This window comes from Ambystoma mexicanum, chromosome 3q, assembly GCF_040938575.1.
Source record: "Ambystoma mexicanum isolate Mex_15411 chromosome 3q, UKY_AmexF1_1, whole genome shotgun sequence".
Taxonomy (NCBI): Eukaryota; Metazoa; Chordata; class Amphibia; order Caudata; family Ambystomatidae; genus Ambystoma; species Ambystoma mexicanum.
The window spans coordinates 202,302,103-202,323,361 of NC_090926.1; the positions used below are offsets into that span (position 1 = coordinate 202,302,103).

Consider the following 21,259-nt stretch of genomic DNA (forward strand, 5'->3'; position numbering starts at 1 on the left):
GCACATACTGTCCTGATCAAATATGATGTAAACTCTCTGTGTGCATAGCCTTCTCACCATTGGCTTGAGAAGCTTGGATAAAAACACCTCGGAGAGGACAAAAGACCAAAAGGGGCGATGCATACATTGCCAGAGATGTTCTCTCCATTCAAACTGAGTGCCCTATGTTGTTCTTGAATGAGAACAAAGATAGGGGTCTTTCAAGTCCTGGCGTCCCAGCAAGTCATGCATCTGTAGTGTGACCCAAAGAAGGTGGATATCCCCACCAACCAAGTGTCAACCAAGAAAGCACCGAGTGCTGAGAGTGATAACTGGTGTTACTTTTGGTTTTCTTGCATCTAGAAAGAAATTGCTTACAAAACTGACCAGGCTCCAAGTAGCTAGGAGCTGTGGCTTTTTCGGGCAAACTCTTGAACCCCTCTTTCCTGGAGAACCTGCTCTTCTTTGGAAAGGAAAATTGTTGAAGGTAGTCACTCCTGAAAAAGTAGCTAGACTGAATTCTATTCTGTAACCTTGGAACGCAGAGGACCCCTGGAATCCGCAGTGATAGTGTACCAACAGCTTGCCAGCCCTCTCTCCTACAGCAGGTTCTGTTGCTGCTTCACCAACCATGGACTCTAGCTCTTCCTCATGAAGGGAAGAACAGGTTGAGCTCCTGTTTTCCTGGCCTCAGAAGCTTGCCCTGTTATTTATGTCTGGAATTCCGCCTGGAAGAGCATCCCCTGCCTCATCCAGCCCTTCCGAAAGCCTTCGGAGCAAAAACTCAAAGAAGCTGGAGCCTTTTCCAATGCTGCACAGGTGTTGACAAACTTCACCATCTCTTTGATGAATGAGTCACTGAAGAGCAGATCTTTCAACACTGCAGCAGCTTCCCAAGTCTCCAGTTCTTCCTGCTTTGGGTGCATCTTAACTATAAAAGACCTTTGCTTCCTGCTGTTATGGTGATGTTGCAGTTACCCAAGAGGCAGTCGCCCGCTGGAATTCGAATGAAAGGATTTGTGGCTCTACAGAGCTTATCTCTCGTTTCCTCTCATTTGAAAGACCTTTGCGAGCAGACCTACCATTTTCAGTAACTTGTCTGATAGGATTTCCGGGACCGGTCAATGCCTTTCCCATCTCATCAGACCTTCCCCCATTAAGGTCTGCAGTCTTCTTTTAAGGAATTGTGCAACCTTTTGGTAGAGATGCCCATTCTGAGGAGTGGATGCACTAGGCCGGGTCTAATTCATCGCCTTCGGGACTGACTAGATGTCTGAATCACTGTCGCCATCATAGGACATGTCCGACTAGGAATCGGCTTATAATAGCCTCCAGGCTTAAAAGTTTTATTTTTATAACCCACTTCATGCCGGACTCCAGCCTCTTTGCAAAGGACCGGGTATCGAACCAGTGCTGCTCGGCACTTTGTTTTCAAGAAAAGCATGTTGCCCCAGAGCTATCTCCTTCCATCTGAACGAGTAGGCGGACCCTCCACAGCGACTCCAAAGAAAGTTAACATGCCTTAGAATGTTTTTGGGCTTCCTATGCTGGACCCGAGTGGTAGAGTATTTGTATTATTTCTGACATACAGCGCTTCACGCTGAAGCACTGAACAGAGAACACACTTAACAGTACAATAAAATGCAGGGTTAAAAGTACAAAAAGGTGTTCATGGTTGTCGTTCTTAGTGAAGATCGGTCTTACGAGTAGTACAAAATAGAGAGGAAGAGGTAATAGAACGCAGAGATAGGGGGAAGAGCATTCATGTGAGAAGGAGCTAGCAAATTAAAAGAGCGAAATTGTGATTGGGCACAGGGTGGGGGTGGGGAGGAGACGAGTAACTGATGACAAATTGAGACTAAGCACGAAAAACACGTGCAGGAGAATAAAAAGACAAGAGGAAAGATAAAAGGGCACAAGGCCATAGAGAAATTGAAAGACGAGAGAGAAAGTTAAATCTGAGATGAGAGTGAAACAAAAGCCAGCCAAGAGGAGACAATGGCAGAGAAATTGAGTCACGAGGGGATAGAAGGTATATGAGACTAATAAAAGGATTGAAAACGCACCTTAAATGGGCCAAGCGAGAGAGAGTCCAAAGAGTGTGGCAGAGCAATAGAATAATCATGAAAAGATAAGTCAAGAAATCAATAGATTGGTAGAATCAAACGCAAGAACAGAACGAGATTTACTAATGTTAAACAGATGATAGCGACAAGCACATGAAGCAATAGTGATGCAAAGAGAAAAGGATACATCAGTATCAAGATAAAGACCAAGATTACAAACAGAAGAAATAGGTAGTTGTGAAAGTGGAAATGAGACCAAAAAAAAAAAAAGGAGGAATAGTATCAGAAGCAAAAAAGAGAACTTCTTTTAGTAGCATTTAAGATGAGAAAATGATCCGACAGCCAGGATTTAATAGCTAGAAGACAAAAGGGTAAGTTATTATGAAAAGAAGATGAAAAGGACATAGAAATCTGGGTATGATCCGCATAGAAATGATGGAATAATACAAAAGACAAGATGATAGCAAGAGGAGATGTGAAGAGAGAAAAGAAAAGTTTCTAAAACAGAACCTTGAAGAACGCCGTGACAAAGAGGTGGTGCGTCAGAAGAGGACCCAGCCCTGATACCGAATACGTTACAACCCAAAAGAAGAAAGTATATAGGAGAAGAGTATGATGCACAGTGTCAAAAGCCACAGAAAGCGGTATCAGGTAATATTTTCGCCAGCAAAAATATCGCCGGACAAATGGTCGTCGGGAACGGCCATAGGCAATATTTTTGGTGGCGTAAATATTAGGTGCGGGGGTGTCCCCCGAGGGTCCATGTGTTATTTTCGCCGCAAAAATATGGCGATATTTTTGCATCGCATATTTTTGCGGCAAAAATATCACATGGAACCCAGAAAGCAAGGAATCGCAAACAGAAAGGAGAGCAGTTTCAATGGAGTGGAGAGGAGAGAATGAAAGCCAGACTGGGAACAAGGAAGAATAGAGTTTTCAGAGACAAAAGTATAAAACCTGTGAATAGACAGATGCTCGAGAAGCTTGGAGAGATGGGGAAGAGAAATGGGTCAAAAATAAGCAGGAAGAGGCGTCAAGGCAAGATTTCTTTAAAATGGGAAGAATAGAAGCATGTTTAAATGAAGTAGTAATAAGAGAAATCTTAAAGAGCAGTAAGATAGAAAACCAGCGACAGACTTAAGAATAAGTAAAGAAGGAATCAGATCGGAGTGAGAGGCAGTAAGATAGGCACAAGCAAGTAAGAAGTCTCAGAATTACAGATCTGAGAGAAAGATGAGATAGTCTAGGTCAGTGGCCTTCAAGTGTTTTTGGCCAGGGCACCTCCTGACCAAAATTTGGGCAGGCCAGGCCCCCCTTAAAATGCCAAATGGACAGTAGGTGCTGTGCGCCATCACCACACCATACTTCCAGTCTCCCCACCACATCACACACCCTCGGCTCTCGCCACCCTGCTCCCACCACTATCCCATGGTTTCCACCCATCCTGCTCCCACCACAGTCCCTGGGGCTCCCCCATCCTGTTCCCAACACAGTACGAGGGCCAGTGGCTGATTGTGAATTTTTTAAGTGGAGGGGCATAACTATTTCCCCCAAAGATGCCATAGCGAGCGAGCGCAGTGAGGGAGCCTGAACCAATCAAAGGGGATATGTGGGGTTTTCCCCCCTTGATTTTGTTTTTAAAATAATGGGTTAAAATGTTGCATTGTAGAGAATACTTTAAAAAAAAATTGGTAAATAGCCTAACAGTTTGCAATTGGTGCTGGGGGGCCGAGGGGGCAGGCATGACTATTTTTTACTGGACATCAAAAAAAAGAATATAAAAAAAATATATAAAAAAAAAAAAGACACCATCCGTGTCCCCTGGGACTAACACAATCAACATGATTATGTGTGTCTGCAAGGCACTAGGGTGCCAAGGGAGAAAAGCATGGTATTTTTGACTGGACATCTGTAGAAATCCAGTAAAAAAAAAAAAAAAAAATTACCATCCCTGTCCCCTGGGCTCAACAGCGCCTCAGAAGGAGAGCTGATTTTGACAGGTGGGTAGGGGTATTGTGCAACAAAGGCATTTAGGTATTTTTAAAATGCCTTTGTTGTACAAACCTGCTCCCCCGCCACTCCATCCACCACTTGCCAAAATCAGCTCAACAGACCAAAACAAACAAACACACACACACAGCAATCATCATTCACATGACCATCCATCACCATACACTCATAACAAGCATACACGCATCCATACACATGTTTAAATAAAAATAAAAAATAAAAACATAAATGTACCTTCTGCTGTGGCCTGCGTGTGGGTGTCGAAATGCCCGGCTCCAGGCTGCTGTCTGTATGTGCGAGTAGGCGCAGGAGCTCCCCCTCGCACATACAGACATGCAGTGCCGCAGCCATTTCCAATGAGCTGTGCAATGCTGGTGAAGCAAAACACCCCAGCACTTGCATGGCTCAGCGAGCATGTGCGGCTGGGGAACTAAACTCAACTATCAAAGGGAAAAAGTGTTTACCTTTGACAGTTCAGCCAGCCCAGGAGCACTCCCTCAGCTGGAAAAAGCAGCTGAGGGAGTGCTCATTGTTTCACTGGGCTGGCTCCTTAGCTCCTCCATAATGGGTGAGGGGGAAACTGGGTGGGCACCCCCTCGCCATCATGGATGACCTGCCAGGCTCAGACTGGCCTATAGGGAAATGCCTGTAGCAGAAATGCAAAATGCTAATGTGGGCCAGTCAAAATGGGCCACCTTTTTGGCCAATGTGGACCAGTTTGATTAGTTACTTCACTATGCAGTTAGTAATTTTGACCATTGTTGATGAATACTCTTTAATATCACAATTTTCTTACATTTTAACACAAAGCACCCCCTTGGGTACTATTCAAACAGTCTGTGACCAAAGGAATGAATATCCATTTACAACTGCGGGCCACTTTTTCATTGGTGCCTGAGACAGTTTCATGCTTCAGCCTGACATGTGAGCCGCCCCAGCCCATTTATTCCAATCTCAAAAAAAAAAAACACACACCTTTTTTACATTTCATGCTGGGCTCTCACGGCAACCGAAGAGTGGCCACCTTTGAAGAAAATTCAGATGCAGTTTGAATGGAGTTAAGTGAATATTCAGAAGTGCGGGAGAAAGAAGAGAAAGCGATAGCAGATCAGAATAGTAGGTGGGTCTTTCCTCCTACGGATCTGCAAACCTACCCCAGTTCTTCTGGTTTCCTTAGGAGGTGCCTGGCCGTCATGCAACGTATACCACTTTCTGGTCTCATGCCTCGGGAAAGCGCAATACAGTCTTGCATAAAGCTTAGAGTCTAATGGTGTGGACCGACACCTGCAAAGATTGCCTTTTGCACAATAAGTGTTTTAGGATCCTGAGTCATCAGCAAAGCTTTGAACCATCTGTAGATATTGCATCAGAACCCTCATCGTGAGAAACTTCCCTCTGCACCTTTATGCAGGTTTAGGGAGAAAGCTGGTGACCTTCAGTAGGTTAATGGCACTCTAGTGGGGCGATGCTTGGATCCTCAAACCCGTAAAGGTACTTTATGAAGTATTTGAGGGCGGGCAGAGTATATATCTCAAAGCATTTTCCAGCACTGCCAATAAACGGATCAGAATTTAATACAGTATCATGCAGATTGGCACCTTTAGATTATGCAGAAAACTCCCTGAAATTGAGGTCGGAGTGAGATTCCGAACCGGATGTCACCTTCTAAAGCTTCTTGCCTATCCTCTGTTGCAGGGCCCCATGTTGCAGAGTGTCAGTGAAACTGTCTGCATTGAGCATCGCATTGTGCTCTGGCAGCAGGTCTGGTAAAAGCCGGCTCCAAGTACACACTGCGGCTACAGTTCGCTAAACTATTTGGGTTCCAGCGCAGTTTAGTGCTGTAGCCACCACCTCTGTGGCCGCTTCCCTCCAAAACACAGAGGGAGAAAGGGATCAGCAATGCAGAAGTGGTGTCCAGGCCATAGTTAGGAAAAGGAGTGGTTTGTTGAGGAGTCAGGAGGCGGGAGAGGGGTACATGTCTTGCTCCCAGCAGCCTTTCTTCCCAAGGCCAACCGAGCCGTGTGCTCGACACAGCACACTGGCTCTCTCACATGATAAAGGGCTCTCGAAGCAAATACGAATTTGCACTGCCCTTCGATAAAACCGCAGCTACCACTGCTGTATGCTCACCTAAGCTCGGACAGGACAAAGAGGTACTCATATGCTGCTCAAGAAGCAAAGAAAGGATGTGGAGCATGAGAAGAGCTTTTTGAGGCAGGCTATAAGACTGGAAGACCTTATCACATGTTAAGCACTGTTGGGTACAGTAGGACTACATTTTCTCTAATGGTTTTTGGAAAATGTAGTTTTATTATGCTTCACACTATTTACAATTCCTCAAGCCGCAAACCTGAGAATAAAGAGCCACCTGTCTTACCATAACCCACTTCCAGGAAAGCAGAGCCTCCGAGACTAGAGTAGTCTGAAAAGTGACCCATTGGTCTCAAGGGCTTTGCCACCATAGCAGACAGTTCCTCATACAGAGTAATAGTGTGTGTCAGCACTATAAGGCGACGCACAGACCACACTTTGTAAGACAGATGGCGGCCTGTTTTCTAAATGTCTGCTTCCTGCTCTTTTGATGCATGTAGTAAAGCAGCGCTAGGCTTAAGAGCACAGAACTACCCTTTATCGGTCTATACACGACGCATGGACTGTTTTCTTTCTAGCGTTTCCCAATGCCCAGAGTAAATGGAGAACTGGTCTTCAAGTCCCCGGGAAACTCTGTGAGGTTCCAGGGGAGGCAGGTCATGAACAAGATATTTAAAGGGTTCCATTGAAATATTTGACAAACTGTGGAGCACGGTCCAAATAGCTGCCTAAGCCGCAAGATCCAGCCTTTCACCACTATTTAATTCATTGTTTTGCCCCTAGGAATCGGGGTGGATGAGTGTTCTGCAGACCTGCTCCAGAGGGTCTCTGCAGCAGCACCCAGCTTGGAGCAGTAAATCTGAAAGGTAGCCTGCATATCTACTGTAGATCATGGGTGCCTGCGGATGGCCTGAAGTGCAAGCTCACAAGAGACTGTAAAAACCACCGAGTGAGCACGGATACCATCAGCACCTCAGTGCTCTGAGCCTGGAAATGGTGCTGAAAGGTAAATTAAGCGGAGCGCAGACACAGTGTCTGGGATCAGGGAAGCTCAGTCCACCCTGGGGGAGGGTGGGTTTGCCGGAGCAACTGGGATTTCTCTACCTCACAGATAATACAAAGCTGGGCCCACCACTGAGCCCTCCATGGATAAGAGGAAGGAGAGTGCTAGATTCCTAAACTGAGCACAAAGGGACCCTCAAAGAGATCTTGTTTATAGATGCCAAGTTGAAAAAAGGCATGCACATTGCCAAGGGGGAGAATAGCCCCAAACATTAAATTCACTGAATTTACAAGAGAATGTCGGAAAAAGGAGGCCAGGAAGCCCCACTCCCCCACCTACAAAGCCTGGTATTTGGACCCATGACCTTCCCCAGGGAAAGGAGGCTAAACCTTGATGAATGCATTTGGCAGATAAGGTTGACACTGCATTTCCCACCCTGCATTTCATGGGCAAATCTACACATGTAATTAAAAGAACAAGTTACTTACCAACTGGTAATATTCTTTCAACTGGATGTTCCTCCAACGTATTCCACATCTTTGACATGTAATGCACAGCTCTGCTACTTCGGAAATCTTTCGGCAGAGGGCGTCCTACGTCGATGGCGTTGGGTCGATATCCCTTGAAGGCCTCCGTTGAGGGCGATGTCACCGGATGTTATAAATAGGACGCACGGCACCCGTAGCCTCAGTTTATGTTTTTTCCTCCATAACGTGTGACCTGCACGTACACAATGCCTGGCTGACTGCACATAGCGTTGAGGGAACGCAAGCTGCAATAGCATAGGAAATTCTCCAGAGGGGCAGGCCGGGAGGGCGATGTGGAATATGTTGGAGGAACATCCAATCGAAAGAACGTTACCAGCTGGTAAGTAACATGTTATTCGAATGGATTGTGTCCAATGTATTCCACATCTTTGACAGACTCCCAAAGCAGTACCAGAAAATGGAGGAGGGAGAAGAATTTAGAATACCCAATCAGATGGCAGAATAAAAGACCGCTTTACCAAAGGCCATATCTTGACCATGTAGCGTATCCAGGGAGTAATGTTTGAAAAAGTTATGAATAGAAGCCCATGTAGCTTTGTCACAAATATTCCTAATAGGAACTCCCCGCTGCAAGACAGTGGAAGTAGCCACCCCCTTAGTGGAATGAGCCTGCAAACCCTCAGGAGGGTCCTTGCCCGCCAATCTCTAACCATCAGTAATGGCGAGGATAATCCACCTGGACAAGGTTTGTTTGGTAAAAGCCTGGCCCAATCGGTGTCCAGTGTACCCCACAAAGAGTTGATCGTCCACTCTGACCCCGGACAACCTAGAAATATAAAAGCTCAGAGCTCTCCTAGGGTCCAACCTATGGAGTTATGCCTCTTCCTTGCCAGGATGAGGAGGAGGATAGAGAAGTACCCCTTTCTGGCGTAAATGAAACCCAGACACTACCTTAGGTAGAAAGGATGGACGTACCCTCAGTACAACCCTATCCTTGTGGAACACAGCAATGCGAGCGGATGTAACTGCAACCAAGAAAAAGGTCTTGAACAACAGTCTCAAAGGACAAGAGTGCAAAGGTTCAAGCTGAGCACCCATCAGGAATTTCACGACCAAATTCAAATCCCATACCGGCACCTGAACGTGAGCCCTTTAAGACATTGGGAAAACAAAGGAACCTTAAAATAAGAACATTCTTCAGATGAACACTTGAAGATAGACAGCGCAGCCAGGTAACCTTTAATGGTACCTACTTGAAGACCCTGTGGGCAAAAGAAAGCAAGAAAGAGAACCATGGGAATGGAACACTGAAAAGGATGGACATTGTGTCATCTGCACCAGTCGCAAAACTTACGCCAATGGTACAGGGATTTGGTTGGCGGCCGCCTGGTCGAAAGCAACACCTCAATCACGTCATCCGGGAGGTCCCAATCCTTATACCTCAAACTTTCAGAAACCAAGCATGAAGGTACCCTCCTGCCCCCTCCCTCACGAGAGAGAGACGATCCTCTCGGTAGGGAAGACTGCGTGGAGGACAGATGGACATCTCTAGAAGGTCTGGGTACCACACTCTCAGGTCCAATACAGAGCAATGAGGATCATGTGGGATCCGAACCTCAGCAACCTCCTGAGCAATTAAGGAATGACAGGCACCGGAGGAAACGTGTACAGAGGTGGGAATGACCAATCCACAACTAATGCGTCCCCTAAGGATCTTCTCAGAGGAAATTCCCTTGAGCAGAATCTCTTGCACTTCCGGTTGGCACTGGTCGTGAACAGATCCACTTGTGGGGTTCCCCGAAGGGCGAAGATCTCCAGAAGCACTTTCTGAGCCAACTCCCAATCGTGAGAGATCGTGCTCTGCCTGTTCAGAGCCTCCGTCGCCGCATTCTCCTCTCCAGCCAGATGAACTGCAGAGAGCGAAATGCCTTGCTGGATTGCCCAGAACCAGAGCTGCATTGCCTTTCTGCACAACAGGACTGACCCCGCCCTCCCCTTTTTTGTTGAGGTAATGCATGGCCACTGTGTTGTCCGTCATGATCAGGACACTCCTCCCCCCCTCCCCGGCACAGGCAGCAGAAAAGCCTTCAGGGGCAGCCTGATGGCCCTCAGCTCCAACAGGTTGATGCGGCGGCGTTCGGACTCCGACGGAGACCAACGACTGCGGGCGGTCAGATTGTCGGCATGAGCTCCCCCATCCTGTGAGGGAAGGGCCGTCATCAACGTCACCTCCGGCCACGGTTGCCAAAATGGCTCCCCCTTTTGTCAGATTCCCTTCACTGGTCCACCACAGAAGATCCTGCAAGACCGAGAGCAGAACCTGAATGGGATCCGACATCTTGCCTGAGAATTGGGACCACTGCATCTTGAGGACCCATTGCAGGGATCTCATCCACAGTCTGGCGTCTGGCACCAGAAAAATGCAGGATGCCATGAGGCCGAGCAACCTTAAGAATACGAAAGCCAGACCTGTGGGCCCTAGGGGGGATTTTAATGAAGTTATCGAGGTCGCTGTTGATAGATCACACAGGGGACCAAGGACTTGGCGTACCCCCCCCGCACCTCCCGACTGCTCTATACACTTTTGCCGAAACACTGGGATTGTCCGACACTTGGAGAACACTACACGTTACTGACACTGGGTTCTCGTTTTATTCCAATGTACATACGATTCTCAAAAATTGACTATGCTTTCATCCCCCGCAATATGTCCCATAGGCTCATTTCAGCAGAATTTTTGGCAAGGGGTATCTCGGATCAGTCTCCTCTGCTTATAACCCAGAAGAGCGCATGTCACCGACCAGACACCACCTGGCGTCTGAACACATACTACCTGGGGTTGCCAGAGATTGCTGAGGGACTAGAGAAAAAGACTGCAGAATACTTTGAAATAAACGAAAGCTCTGTGGACTGCCCGATTACGATGTGGGAGGCGTACAAAACAGTCCTTCGTGGGGAAGCCATCTTCTTGGTGTCAGCCCACTGTAAGCAACACACCCAGAAGATTGTGGACGCTGAAAGACTGGTGTCCAAGAGTGAGGAACAATTCCTTGTGCAGGGAACCAGGGCCTCACAAGAGGCCTTGATAACGGCACAAGAGGCCCTCAGCAACATAGCCCTAGACAACGCCCATACCGCTCATTGGCTGGTCCAAAGCCAAATCTACGAGAGAGGGAATAAGGCAAGCAAGCCCTGGCCTGGCTGGAGAGACGCGAACATAGTAAGGGGCATGTGCTGACCATCCGATTGCCCGATGGGGAGCTATTGACAGCAGATTCCGACATAGTGAAGGCCTTTGCCACCTACTACAAGAAAACTTTATTCCCCACCCGTAGTGAGTCCCACGCTCGCTCACTCCAACTTTCTTGACCAGATAGAGGTCCTGAGACTCTCCACACAGCAGGCAGAGCTCCTAGACACCGAGATCACAGAAAATGAAGTGCAGGATGCGCTAGCACAGCTTCAAACCGGAAAGACCCAGTGGCCTAACGGTTTCCCAGTGGAAACCTGGAAAAGCCTTGGCAACGCATAAACAGGGCACTTGCACTGCATGTTTCTCCGGAGCAAAGAATAGGGCGTACTCCCCCGTGACCTTAGAAGAACATGCATAGTGGTGATTCCTAAACCGGGGAAGACCCCAGAAGATTGTGCCTCTTATCGGCCCATCTCGCTGATCAACGGAGAGGCATAAATCCTTGCATGGGTACTTGCTAATAGACTGCTCTGGGTGATTGAATCCCTCGTCCACCCAGACCAGTGTGGGTTCATGGCCAACAAGTCCACCCGCAATGAACCTATGCAGAGTCCAACTTGCTCTCGACAGGGCCCCACAGATACTGTGCCCACCAGCCCTGCTAGCAGTCGATTTCGAAAAAGCATTTGACTCGGTCGGGTGGGAGGCCCTGTGGGATATCATGGGTCAGATGAACTTCAGGCAGGGCTTCATCTCCTGCGTTAAACTTCTCTACGCTTCCCCAGAAGCAACTGTGAGAGTGAACAGCAGGTCTTCCAGATTGTTTCCACTGGGCTGTGGAACCAGGCAGGGCTGCCCTTTCTCCCCCCCCCCCCATCTATTCTTATTAGCCATCGAGCCATTAGCAATTAAACTCTGAACGGAAAAAAATGTGTCTGGATTCACCTGGCCAGGGGGAAGTGAAGATCGACTCTCACTATATGCAGACGATCTCCTCATATACCTTAGCAACTCTGTGAGCTCCTGCCCAATTGTGTCCCATACTCTAATGGAACTAAAAGTGAACAACCAAAAAAACGTGTACTTCCTGATTCAGGGAGGTGACGCCGTGATCCCTGAGACTTGCCCCTACCACGTCTCCATTCGAGAATTCACATATCTGGGCATACATATTGGCCCAACTGTTGATGGGTTCCTTCAGCTTAACCTACAACCTGTACTAGACAGATTTAGTAGGGACGTTTCCCATTGGCAATCGCTCCCACTATCATTAATGGGCAGGGCAGCGCTGTTGAAGATGACACTCCCGAGACTCCTGTACATCCGACAAAATGCTCCACTCACCACCTCCCACAAAACCTTTGCATTAATAGACAAGAATTTACGCACATTGATTTTAAGGGGGGGGGGGGGGGACAACCCAGAATCGCTCTCACAAAACTGCAGCGCTCAGTATAGGAGGGAGGCATTGGACTACCATGCATTCGCACATACTATTTAGCGGCACAGACGGGGTGGTAAACAAATGGCTACATGGTGATGCCACACTGTCACACATCCCCATAGAGACAGCGGCTATGTACTGCGTACCACCCCTCAAGGCCCTATATGCTGACAACGGACGAGCATCGAAAATACCAAGAATGTCACTTCATACCCGCCATACCTAGAAGGAAGCACACAAACATATTGGTTGGGGACCAAAACCAACATTAGCCCAACACTTATGGTACAATGCGCACCTCCCAGAAATACAAAGAATGGGCTGTTTCCCAGTTCTCGAAAGTGAGGGATATGCACACTGGCACACGTGATCCAAGAGGGACACCTACTAGAGTTTGAAACCCTGAACGACAAATTTGAACTGACGTCTATGGACTGGTTTAGGCACGCACAACTTGCTCATGCACACCCAGTTCCCGGACATAACTACTACACCTCTTTGCTCCCCAATGGAGACCAACATTCCCTTGCAATGTATCACCTCCAAAGTCACCTCCACGCTTTACCAGCGCCTTAACTCTTTCGGAACTAAGGAGCTTATTAAATTGAAGGAGAAGTGGGAAAGGGACCTGGGTGAGCTGGAACCGGAGGACTGGGTAGATGCACTGATGTTCCCCCAGAGAGATAGGTATTGAGGCTAAACTGAGGCTGATACAACTCTGAATACTCTACCACTCCCATTATCCTCGGACAGCCCTTGCCAAATGGGGAGGGACCGGGGATGAGACTTGTCTCCGATGTAAATGAGGAACGGGCACCTTCTTTCATATTATCTGGGACTGTGACGTGTTACAATCCTTCTGGGACGAATGCATCAATAAGATTTCTAACATAATAGGATCACCAATCCCGAAGGACACCAAAATGACACTCCTGGGGATCTGGGGAGGGTTGGACCTCACCAAATATGAAAAATCGTTAGCGGTGGGATTGGGAGCAGGGAAACGGCGGATCGCTGCAACTTGGGGTTCGGCAGAGTCAATTTGCCTGAACCGATGGATCAACGAAGTAAACAGGTGCGCATCTATGGAACACTACATCTACAACGCGAGAGGCTGCCCTCGGAAATTCGAGAAGATATGGGGGGAAATGGCTAGATGTGTACTGAGAAATGTCTCTGTCCTCCCTCCTTTCTCACCCTCTTGGACGCCATCCGTTTTTGTTTTTCTGAAACATCCAATGCACCCCCTGACCCTTCTGCCTCTTACTGCCGTAACTTTCAGTTGAATGCGCATGGTTTTGTTGTATAAACCCAAATAAACAGTGTTAAAAAAATCAGAAAAATACAAAAGCCGTAAGACACTGGGCATGTTGAAATTCGTCCACCATCTGTACAATGCGATGAGCCCTCACCCTGGGAGGCGAACACTTTCCCCAAGGACGTGTCCAACACAGCCCTAATGTACTGGAGCTGTTGAGGCGTCAGATGAGACTTCTTGAAATTGAGGGAGAAGCCCAGCTTGTGGAGGGAGCGACAGGTGAGACTGAGATGATCCAGAGCTTGCTTGAAAGAACGTGCTCAGATCAGCCAGTCGTCCAGGTAGGGGTAGACTTGAATCCCCCCCCTTGCCTGAAATACGCTGCCACCACCACCACTAGCTTGGTGAAGACCCTCGGGCGGAGGTCAATCAGAATGGCAGGACCCGAAACTGAAAGTACGAGCTGCCAGCCGCAAACCTCGGGTACTTTCTGTGCTTCGGATGAATCGGACATGAAATAAGCATCCTGTAGGTCCAGAGACACCAACCAATCTTGAAGTCGAAGGACCTGAGAAAGAGTGACCATCTTGAACTTGTCCTTCCTGAGGAACTTCAACTAACGCAAGTCCAAGATTGGTCTTAGTCCCCAGTCTTACTTTGGAATAAAAAAATATGGGGAATACCACCCCTTGTTCCTCTCCGCTACAAGCACTAGTTCTATAGCGCCTTTCTCCAGCAGGGTCAAGATTTCCTGCACAAGGAGCAGATCCGGAAGCTTCAAAGAGACTCTACAGTGGATTGTCTTGAGGCCGCTTTAGGAAGGGAAGGCAGTAGCTGTGGGCTATTGTCTTCAGAACCCACGCATCCGGAGTAATAGCTCACCATTCTTCGAGATGCTGAGACAGTCTGCCCCCAACTAGCGAGCCATGGAACATGGCCTCATAACTGTTTTGGAGCAGCTGTTGCAGCATCTGAAGGCAAAGAGGCTGCTGCTTGAGCAGCTTTGGCACCTCTATTTCCCCAACCACCCTGGGTACTTTTTCGTTGACTCCTTTGATTGGCGGCTCCTCTCGTCCTACCAAAAGAGGAGTAATAGCGAAAGGAACCTCCCCTCCACTGTTGTGCCCTAGGATGAAAAGGCAAAGGTTGACGCACTGCTGCACTAAGATTTAGCAGCAGCTTTGGAGGTCTGCAACCTCTCAAGGCTCTCATCAGCCTTGCCGCCAAACAAATGAGAGCCATCAAAGGGCATGTTCAGAAGACAGGCCTGTACATCCGGAGCAAAACCAGACTTTTGCAACCACGCAAACCTGCGTATAACTGTACTCGCAGCCATGGACCGGCTAACATGGTCTGCCGTGTCCAACCCAGACTGAAGGAATTTACACATGGCATCCGTGCCATCCTGCACGAGAGCAAGGAACGCATCCCTTTCTTCCCCCTCAGGAATATGCTCAGCCGCTAGAGAGACGCAATTCCACAGTGTGTGTGAAAATCTTGCCAAGGCACAAGTGGAGTTGGCCGACTTCAGCACCATAGTCCCTGCAGAAAACACCTTGTGTGCCCAGCCATTGAAGCGCTTGTCATCCCTATCAGGAGGGATGGTAGGGTACGGCGCCTGCCTCGAGGTAGCCGTAGCTGCCTGAACCACCAAACTCTCGGGATTAGGGCGAGTGGATAGGTAGCTTGGGTCACCACTGGAAGGGCAGTATTTTTTAGTTGACTTGTTAACCGCCAGAAGAGACTCCAGGGTCTGCCAAGCAGCCGCCACCCTTTTTTTTGCAGAGTCAAATGAAAAGGCAACACAGGGTCAGTAGACTGACCTTGATTCAAAATATCATTCAAGTCATCCTGAACAAACGCATCCGGAGGACTAGACCAACCAAGATACTCAGTAACCCTAGCCATCAGTCTCCTATAAAAGGACTCAGTATGAGTCACAGGCTCAGGCCTGCCAAACTCCACCTCAGGAGATGTGTCTAAGCCACCGGCATCATGTAGTGATTGACGCAAGTCTTCCAACTGACTGTCCCCGGAAAAGACAGGAGCCCCATCAGGCACAACAGGGTCAAATTCCAAATCCGACCTCTCCTCAGAGATCATCCAGAGGAAGAAAGAACTCCTGCCTAGGGACAAAAGTGGGTCTGGATTCCTTAACAGGCTTCACAGACTTGGATTTAGCCTCCCTTGGAGGATCCACAGTACCAGGTACCTCCATGGTTAAATTCCGGCCAAGAAGCCATGAAGGCGTCCACCGGTGCAAGGCAGTTTTTAATGTCTGGGTGTTAGGTGATGGGTGGTCCCATGACTGATGGTGTCACAAGAGGCTGAGAGGTCTAGTGGAATGAGATCACTCAGTTTTCACATGCATTGTTTTTAATTATTTTCCTGATAAAGCACAAAGCAGATTCTGTACTCTTGAAGCTCTAAATCTATGCTGTGCCTTATCCAGGAGCCAGTTTGTTTTGATGAAATACCAGAGTGGACGATATTTGAATTTTTCCACAGGTTTCCAGATGAAAGGTGAGTTTGAGATGGGGCAATAGCTGGTGGGTCAGACCTGGGACTCTATGGGACTGATGAGTCATTGAGGAGGGACAGGAAGATGGGCACCTAGTCTGCAGATTACATGGTAGATTGGTAAAGATTGGGGCACATGGATCCTGAAGAGTTGCACAAGTCAAGTCAATGGTAGCTTGTAAGTCCCTCTGCAGACAAAGGACGGAAATACAATGCATAGGAGGTAGTGGGAGGTGTTGGGGGATTGCGTTGGTTGGAGCGTCCTTTATTGTCGAGGTGATCCAGGACGTTGAGGATCCTTTGGTTGAAGTTTGCAGCAATCTGGTCATGCAGTTCTTGTGTGGGGCTAGCGGTTGCTTTGCAGGCAGCTGTGTTTTTGGACTTCTCTGATTATCTTCTGCATTTCCCTTTCGCTATGATGTGCCAAATCAATGTGTTTGGAGTAGTGCACTTTCTTTGCTTTCAGAACTTCAACCCTGTATCAACGTAAATGTTGATGGTAGGCAAATTTGCTAGTGTGTAGATAATTTTTCCTCAAGAAACTTAGCGATTTTACTTTTTTTGAATCATTTAGTCTGGTGTGGAACCATTGGCTTTCTGTTTGAGAATTATTTTTTTACGGTTTCTTAAGGGCAATCCAGTCTAACAGAGAAATAATCCAATTGTGAATGTGGAGTTTTGCATCCATTGTGGTGGTTGGTCCATCTGCAGCGATGATAGATGGGATTGCTTCTAATCTTTAGTATAGGGATGATGTGCATTTCTTTCCATGGTCTGGTCATGGTTGATGGTTCTTTCGAAGGTCCTGCGAAGCATGGTGTCTGAATTTTGTGAACAGGGTAGATAAGTGATCTCCCAGAGGGGAGGGGCACTGGTGATTGACCGCAATTATGTTTTCGTTACAAAAAATGCCCTCCAGAGTGTGTCCAGCTATTTGAGTAGGACCCTTAGCCATCTGCTTGAGATGTAATACAGCAAGGTTCGCTGCCAAGTGACTTTAATAACGTGGTCTCTCGAGCCAGATGTTGAAATCTCCAAATATAGTTCATAGTTGCTGGTCTACAGACAAGACAGCAGCGTCGAGTTTGTCAGCAAAGCATGGGCTGTAGAAGGGAGGTCTCTAAAATAAAGAGAAAGCTTAGTGTACTTGTGGGAGGGATGGAGCAGGTCAGAGAAAGCTATTCAGAGTCAGGGATAAGGTCAATGGAGGGTGTGGAGACTATGAAGGAGCCTGAGCACTAGAGCTCCACCTCCTATTGTTGCGATTAGCTCAGATCTTGAAGCCCACTGGGTTACTCTGGTGGATAACCGGGGACTGGTCCGAGAGCCAAGTTTCTGTTATGAAGAGAAACTAACTTGTCCTCGGAGAGAAGGTAAAAAAAAGCCAGAGGAGTGCTTGGAGACGGAACATGCATTGATCAGGAGGCATCTTCTGCAGATCATTTCTGGGTGGGTTTAGTTGCTTGGACCAGCGCTGTTAGGTTGTTCATGGTTGCTTTTATAAGTTTACGAGGGCTCCACATTACGGTTTTATGATTCAAAGAGGCTTGGCAGCCTCTAGTGAGGGTCTGGCACATCTGTCGGTTCCGGCTGTGTGGTTGGGGTGAATGGTGCAGAGTGTCCGGTGATGAATGGAGTAAGAGGTGTTTGTGAGTCTCGTCTTAAGGTTGGTTGAATTGCTGTCTGGGTAAACGCAGGCAAGGATGTTAAGTTCTTGGCAAGTCCTAGTTCTAGGACTAATGTAAGGTCATAGTAATGTGGTTCAGCTGGCTGCTTAAGGAGATACCTGCATATTAAATCAGTCAATGGTCTGCTGAGGTGAGGTAGTGGAAATCCCTAGAGTATCAGGATGCCTGATCAGAAGGGGTAATGAGGGCTGCTTCCAGTTCTTCTCTCCACCCTACTGATTAAGCTATCTTTGCAGTATCTAGTCCAGAGGTTTCTATGGAAGAGTGAGTGATGTGGTAGGCAGAGATGGGAGGGGCGATATTTACCTTTCGATTTACTTTGTGCCTATGTTTGTGGTTGGTTCACATAAGGATTTCCTTATCCCTCTGTGAAAGATATTTGGGAGATTATGGAACTGTTCCAAGAATACTAAGGGCCAATGGCTTGTAGATTATACAGATGAGATTATTTTCCAGAGGTCAGGTTATGGAAACTGTTCCTTTGGTGTAGCAGTGTGTGCGGAAAGGGTTGATATTTCAGAGGTTGAGAGGAATTTGTGTGTCTAATACTTTGTGTGAGTGGCTTTGTTTCAGTGAGATAGGACTGATTATGTAAGAATAGGTATAATAGGAGCATTGATTTAGCTTGGTGCTGGATATTCAGGCAAATATGGGGAGTCCAACAAGTTATGCACTGGGGGTGTAGATTAAATACCATGAGCAACACAGTTAATATAGGGATAGCACAGTGAGTTAAGGTCTGTAGGTTATTGGGATGCAAAGCCTGTATGTGTTTGGCACATAGGCACAAGTAAACGTAAACTAGTTCTGTACTAGGTATATACGCAGCAGTAATGTCTGCAGTTCTAGCGGAGGGACACATCGATTCAACCTCCCTAAAGGGTAGGGCACACAATGGAGTTATGCAGTAGATAAGCAGGTGCACAAGTCCGTTAACCCATCATCCAGGTGTTCGGAGCAAAGGCTCCTAATGAGTTTGGCAAGTGCAAAGAATCAAATCTGGCTGTGCATTAATTGTTTATGTATCAATATTTAGTTACAGTTATGTGTGCAATCAAGTTAATTTAGCTATGTGAAAAGTAGCAGGCAATACAGGGTGTCAACTATGCAGTTGTGGTAGAATATAATTATGTTATAAACTAGATACGCTGGTTGTAGTATAAAAGCCGTAAAAGCGTGGGGTCAATGCAGTGTTTCAATCTAGCTCTATGTTGTACGTACATATTTGCTCACCAATAGTTTGTGGCTATGTGCTTGGTATGCAGGCATTTCAAAGAATAAAATTCAGCTATGTAATAGGTATGCAGTGAGCAGTATGGTGAGAAGCGAAATTGCTGTGATCACCAACTCATTGATTAGCAGCTTATGGTTTGCATATGCATGCAGAAATAACGTTAGCTTTACAGAGTGACTAAAAGATGTTGGAACTTCTATTTTTTTTTTAAACACTCCATCTGCGGCATGCACACATCACAAACTCCTCTTTATTGCCATGTTGTTCTGCCTGTATTGCGGACTGTTTTGTTTGATTAATCCACTTCTCTTGCAGAGTATCTACATTTCTTTCTCGTTTAGTTCCACTTTACGTTGTTTGTGACTTATTTGGCCTATATATAATTTTTCTCTAAGCAGTCTTCTGTATCTACGCAATTACTGCGGCGCCAATAATCTTTAATCAGAAAATTACGAATTCAAAAACAGCCGCCCTTCACCCCTAAATACTGCATGTGGCGGCGCACTTACCTTCTTTCCGTTCCCGCGGATGTTTCCCTGCAACTTGAGTTTCCACCCGCCCCCTTCCCATTGTGGGGCAGAACTTCCACCGCAGGGTCAGTTTTATCACCTTTTTTCCACTCCCCTCCGCCCCTGCTTACCATGTTATGGAAGCAGGGGGCAACCCAGCAACCCATAATGCTGAACAAGGGGGATCAGAGGACACCCCCTGATCTACTTGTTCAGCATTATGGGATTCTACGTTTTTGTCCATGCCAAGTGCGGTATAAACACGCATTCTGCATCTTTTTATTTCCTGTATTTTCGGATATTAGCTTACTGCTACCTTTCATTTAGTCATTATCCATCTTTGCCACTACATGCATCGCCATCGGTCTCTGTTGCCGTCTCTTCTGCCACAATATTTTTATCTGCGTTGTCACCCACACATACCCGCTGCTGCAGTAGGCCATTGTGCCACAAATGTAACTTCCATGTGAATGCAAACTATAACTTTGTATCCAGAAAATCTGACAATCAAGCTATGTGTCCGACGTTTCTTAATCCATTTTTATACAAATTCCTACACACAGTGAATGTGAGAAGAATGTTGGAGTGACAAGGTAGTCTAGGGAGCCAAACATAGCTACTGGTAGCTGTTGGCTTCAAGATAACCAGGCTTTTCTACCTTATAACCATGAGCTAAATCGTTCTCAATTTTTAACTGTGATGCAATTCACTCATTTCAATTGTATATTCGATTGAACTGTACATCTTTTGTTGCCTTGTCACCCTCTTATTAAATGCAGCCAGTGCCCCTTTGTAGACTTACTTCGAAAAAGCAGAACACTGTAAATGCCTTCTGTGTCGTCGAGGTGGATGGCAATGCAGGTTTCATTACTATACAGGTCAACGTTAATATAAGTATCGTTCAGTTGCTCCTTAACAAACGAATACATGAATGTCCATACATTGAACTCCTCCAGCTCCTTAAGCTTCTCCTCACTGTCCACCAAAGTGACTCGAATCATACTGCTGCTGTTTACCCTGATCTGCAAAGAAGAATGAAGTACACAACATTTAGAAGTCAACCACATCTTCCAAAACTCTAGCAAGGATGGAAATTCACATTTTCAATCAGCTGCACTTCTCTTTTAGCTTTCATAGTTTCAAAACAGAATATCAGGTTAATGAAATAAAATAGGTTTGTGGTGTACAAAACCTCAAGACATCCCTTAACATTACTGTGCTTAATCAGAAAAGCAGCACCACATTCTATCATTAGATCACAATAATTAAACCACCTCATCTCGCACAGACACAATTAAGATAGTCACCAACTAGCAATTACCACCATGAAGCTTTGAAAATTTAGAACACAGTATGGGGGATTTTTTGCCTTAACAAATGAGAAAAGATCCCACATACAGGTTTTTATGACAACCAATATGCAGCAGATCGGTCAGGAGCTTAGTTATCTTTCTAGGTTCTACTTGTGTATCTTCATTTGTAAGAAGGCAAGATCAATGGATCTGGGGAAATACATAAGGCGCTAAATTATACTGTGTTGCTTGATAGGGAGACAATGTTACCTCCTTAAGGTAGGTGAGATGGGGTCCACTGGTATTCAGTGGTAGCATTTTGGACTCTCTGGAGCACAAGAGTTATATTGGCTGGTATGTGTAGATCTATTCTATTGGCATAGTACAGGTTGGGGAGGGGTACTGAGATAGGAGCTCTAAGGTGTGAGTATATTTAGAGCATAGTGTGTGGAAGACGAAACAAATTATTTTGGTTTTGCCCAAA

At 46.7% G+C, this 21,259-nt stretch overlaps 1 protein-coding gene across 3 annotated transcripts in view; it reads right to left on the reverse strand.

Annotated features, from left to right (window-relative positions):
* NEMP1 (nuclear envelope integral membrane protein 1) overlaps nucleotides 1–21,259 on the reverse strand; it is a 984,307-nt gene that overhangs the window by 722,293 nt on the left and 240,755 nt on the right. For all 3 annotated transcript variants that reach the window (XM_069653551.1, XM_069653552.1, XM_069653553.1), the window contains exon 3: nucleotides 20,286–20,505. In XM_069653551.1, coding sequence (XP_069509652.1) covers nucleotides 20,286–20,505 — 220 coding nt within the window. The remainder of the gene's footprint in view (nucleotides 1–20,285; nucleotides 20,506–21,259) is intronic.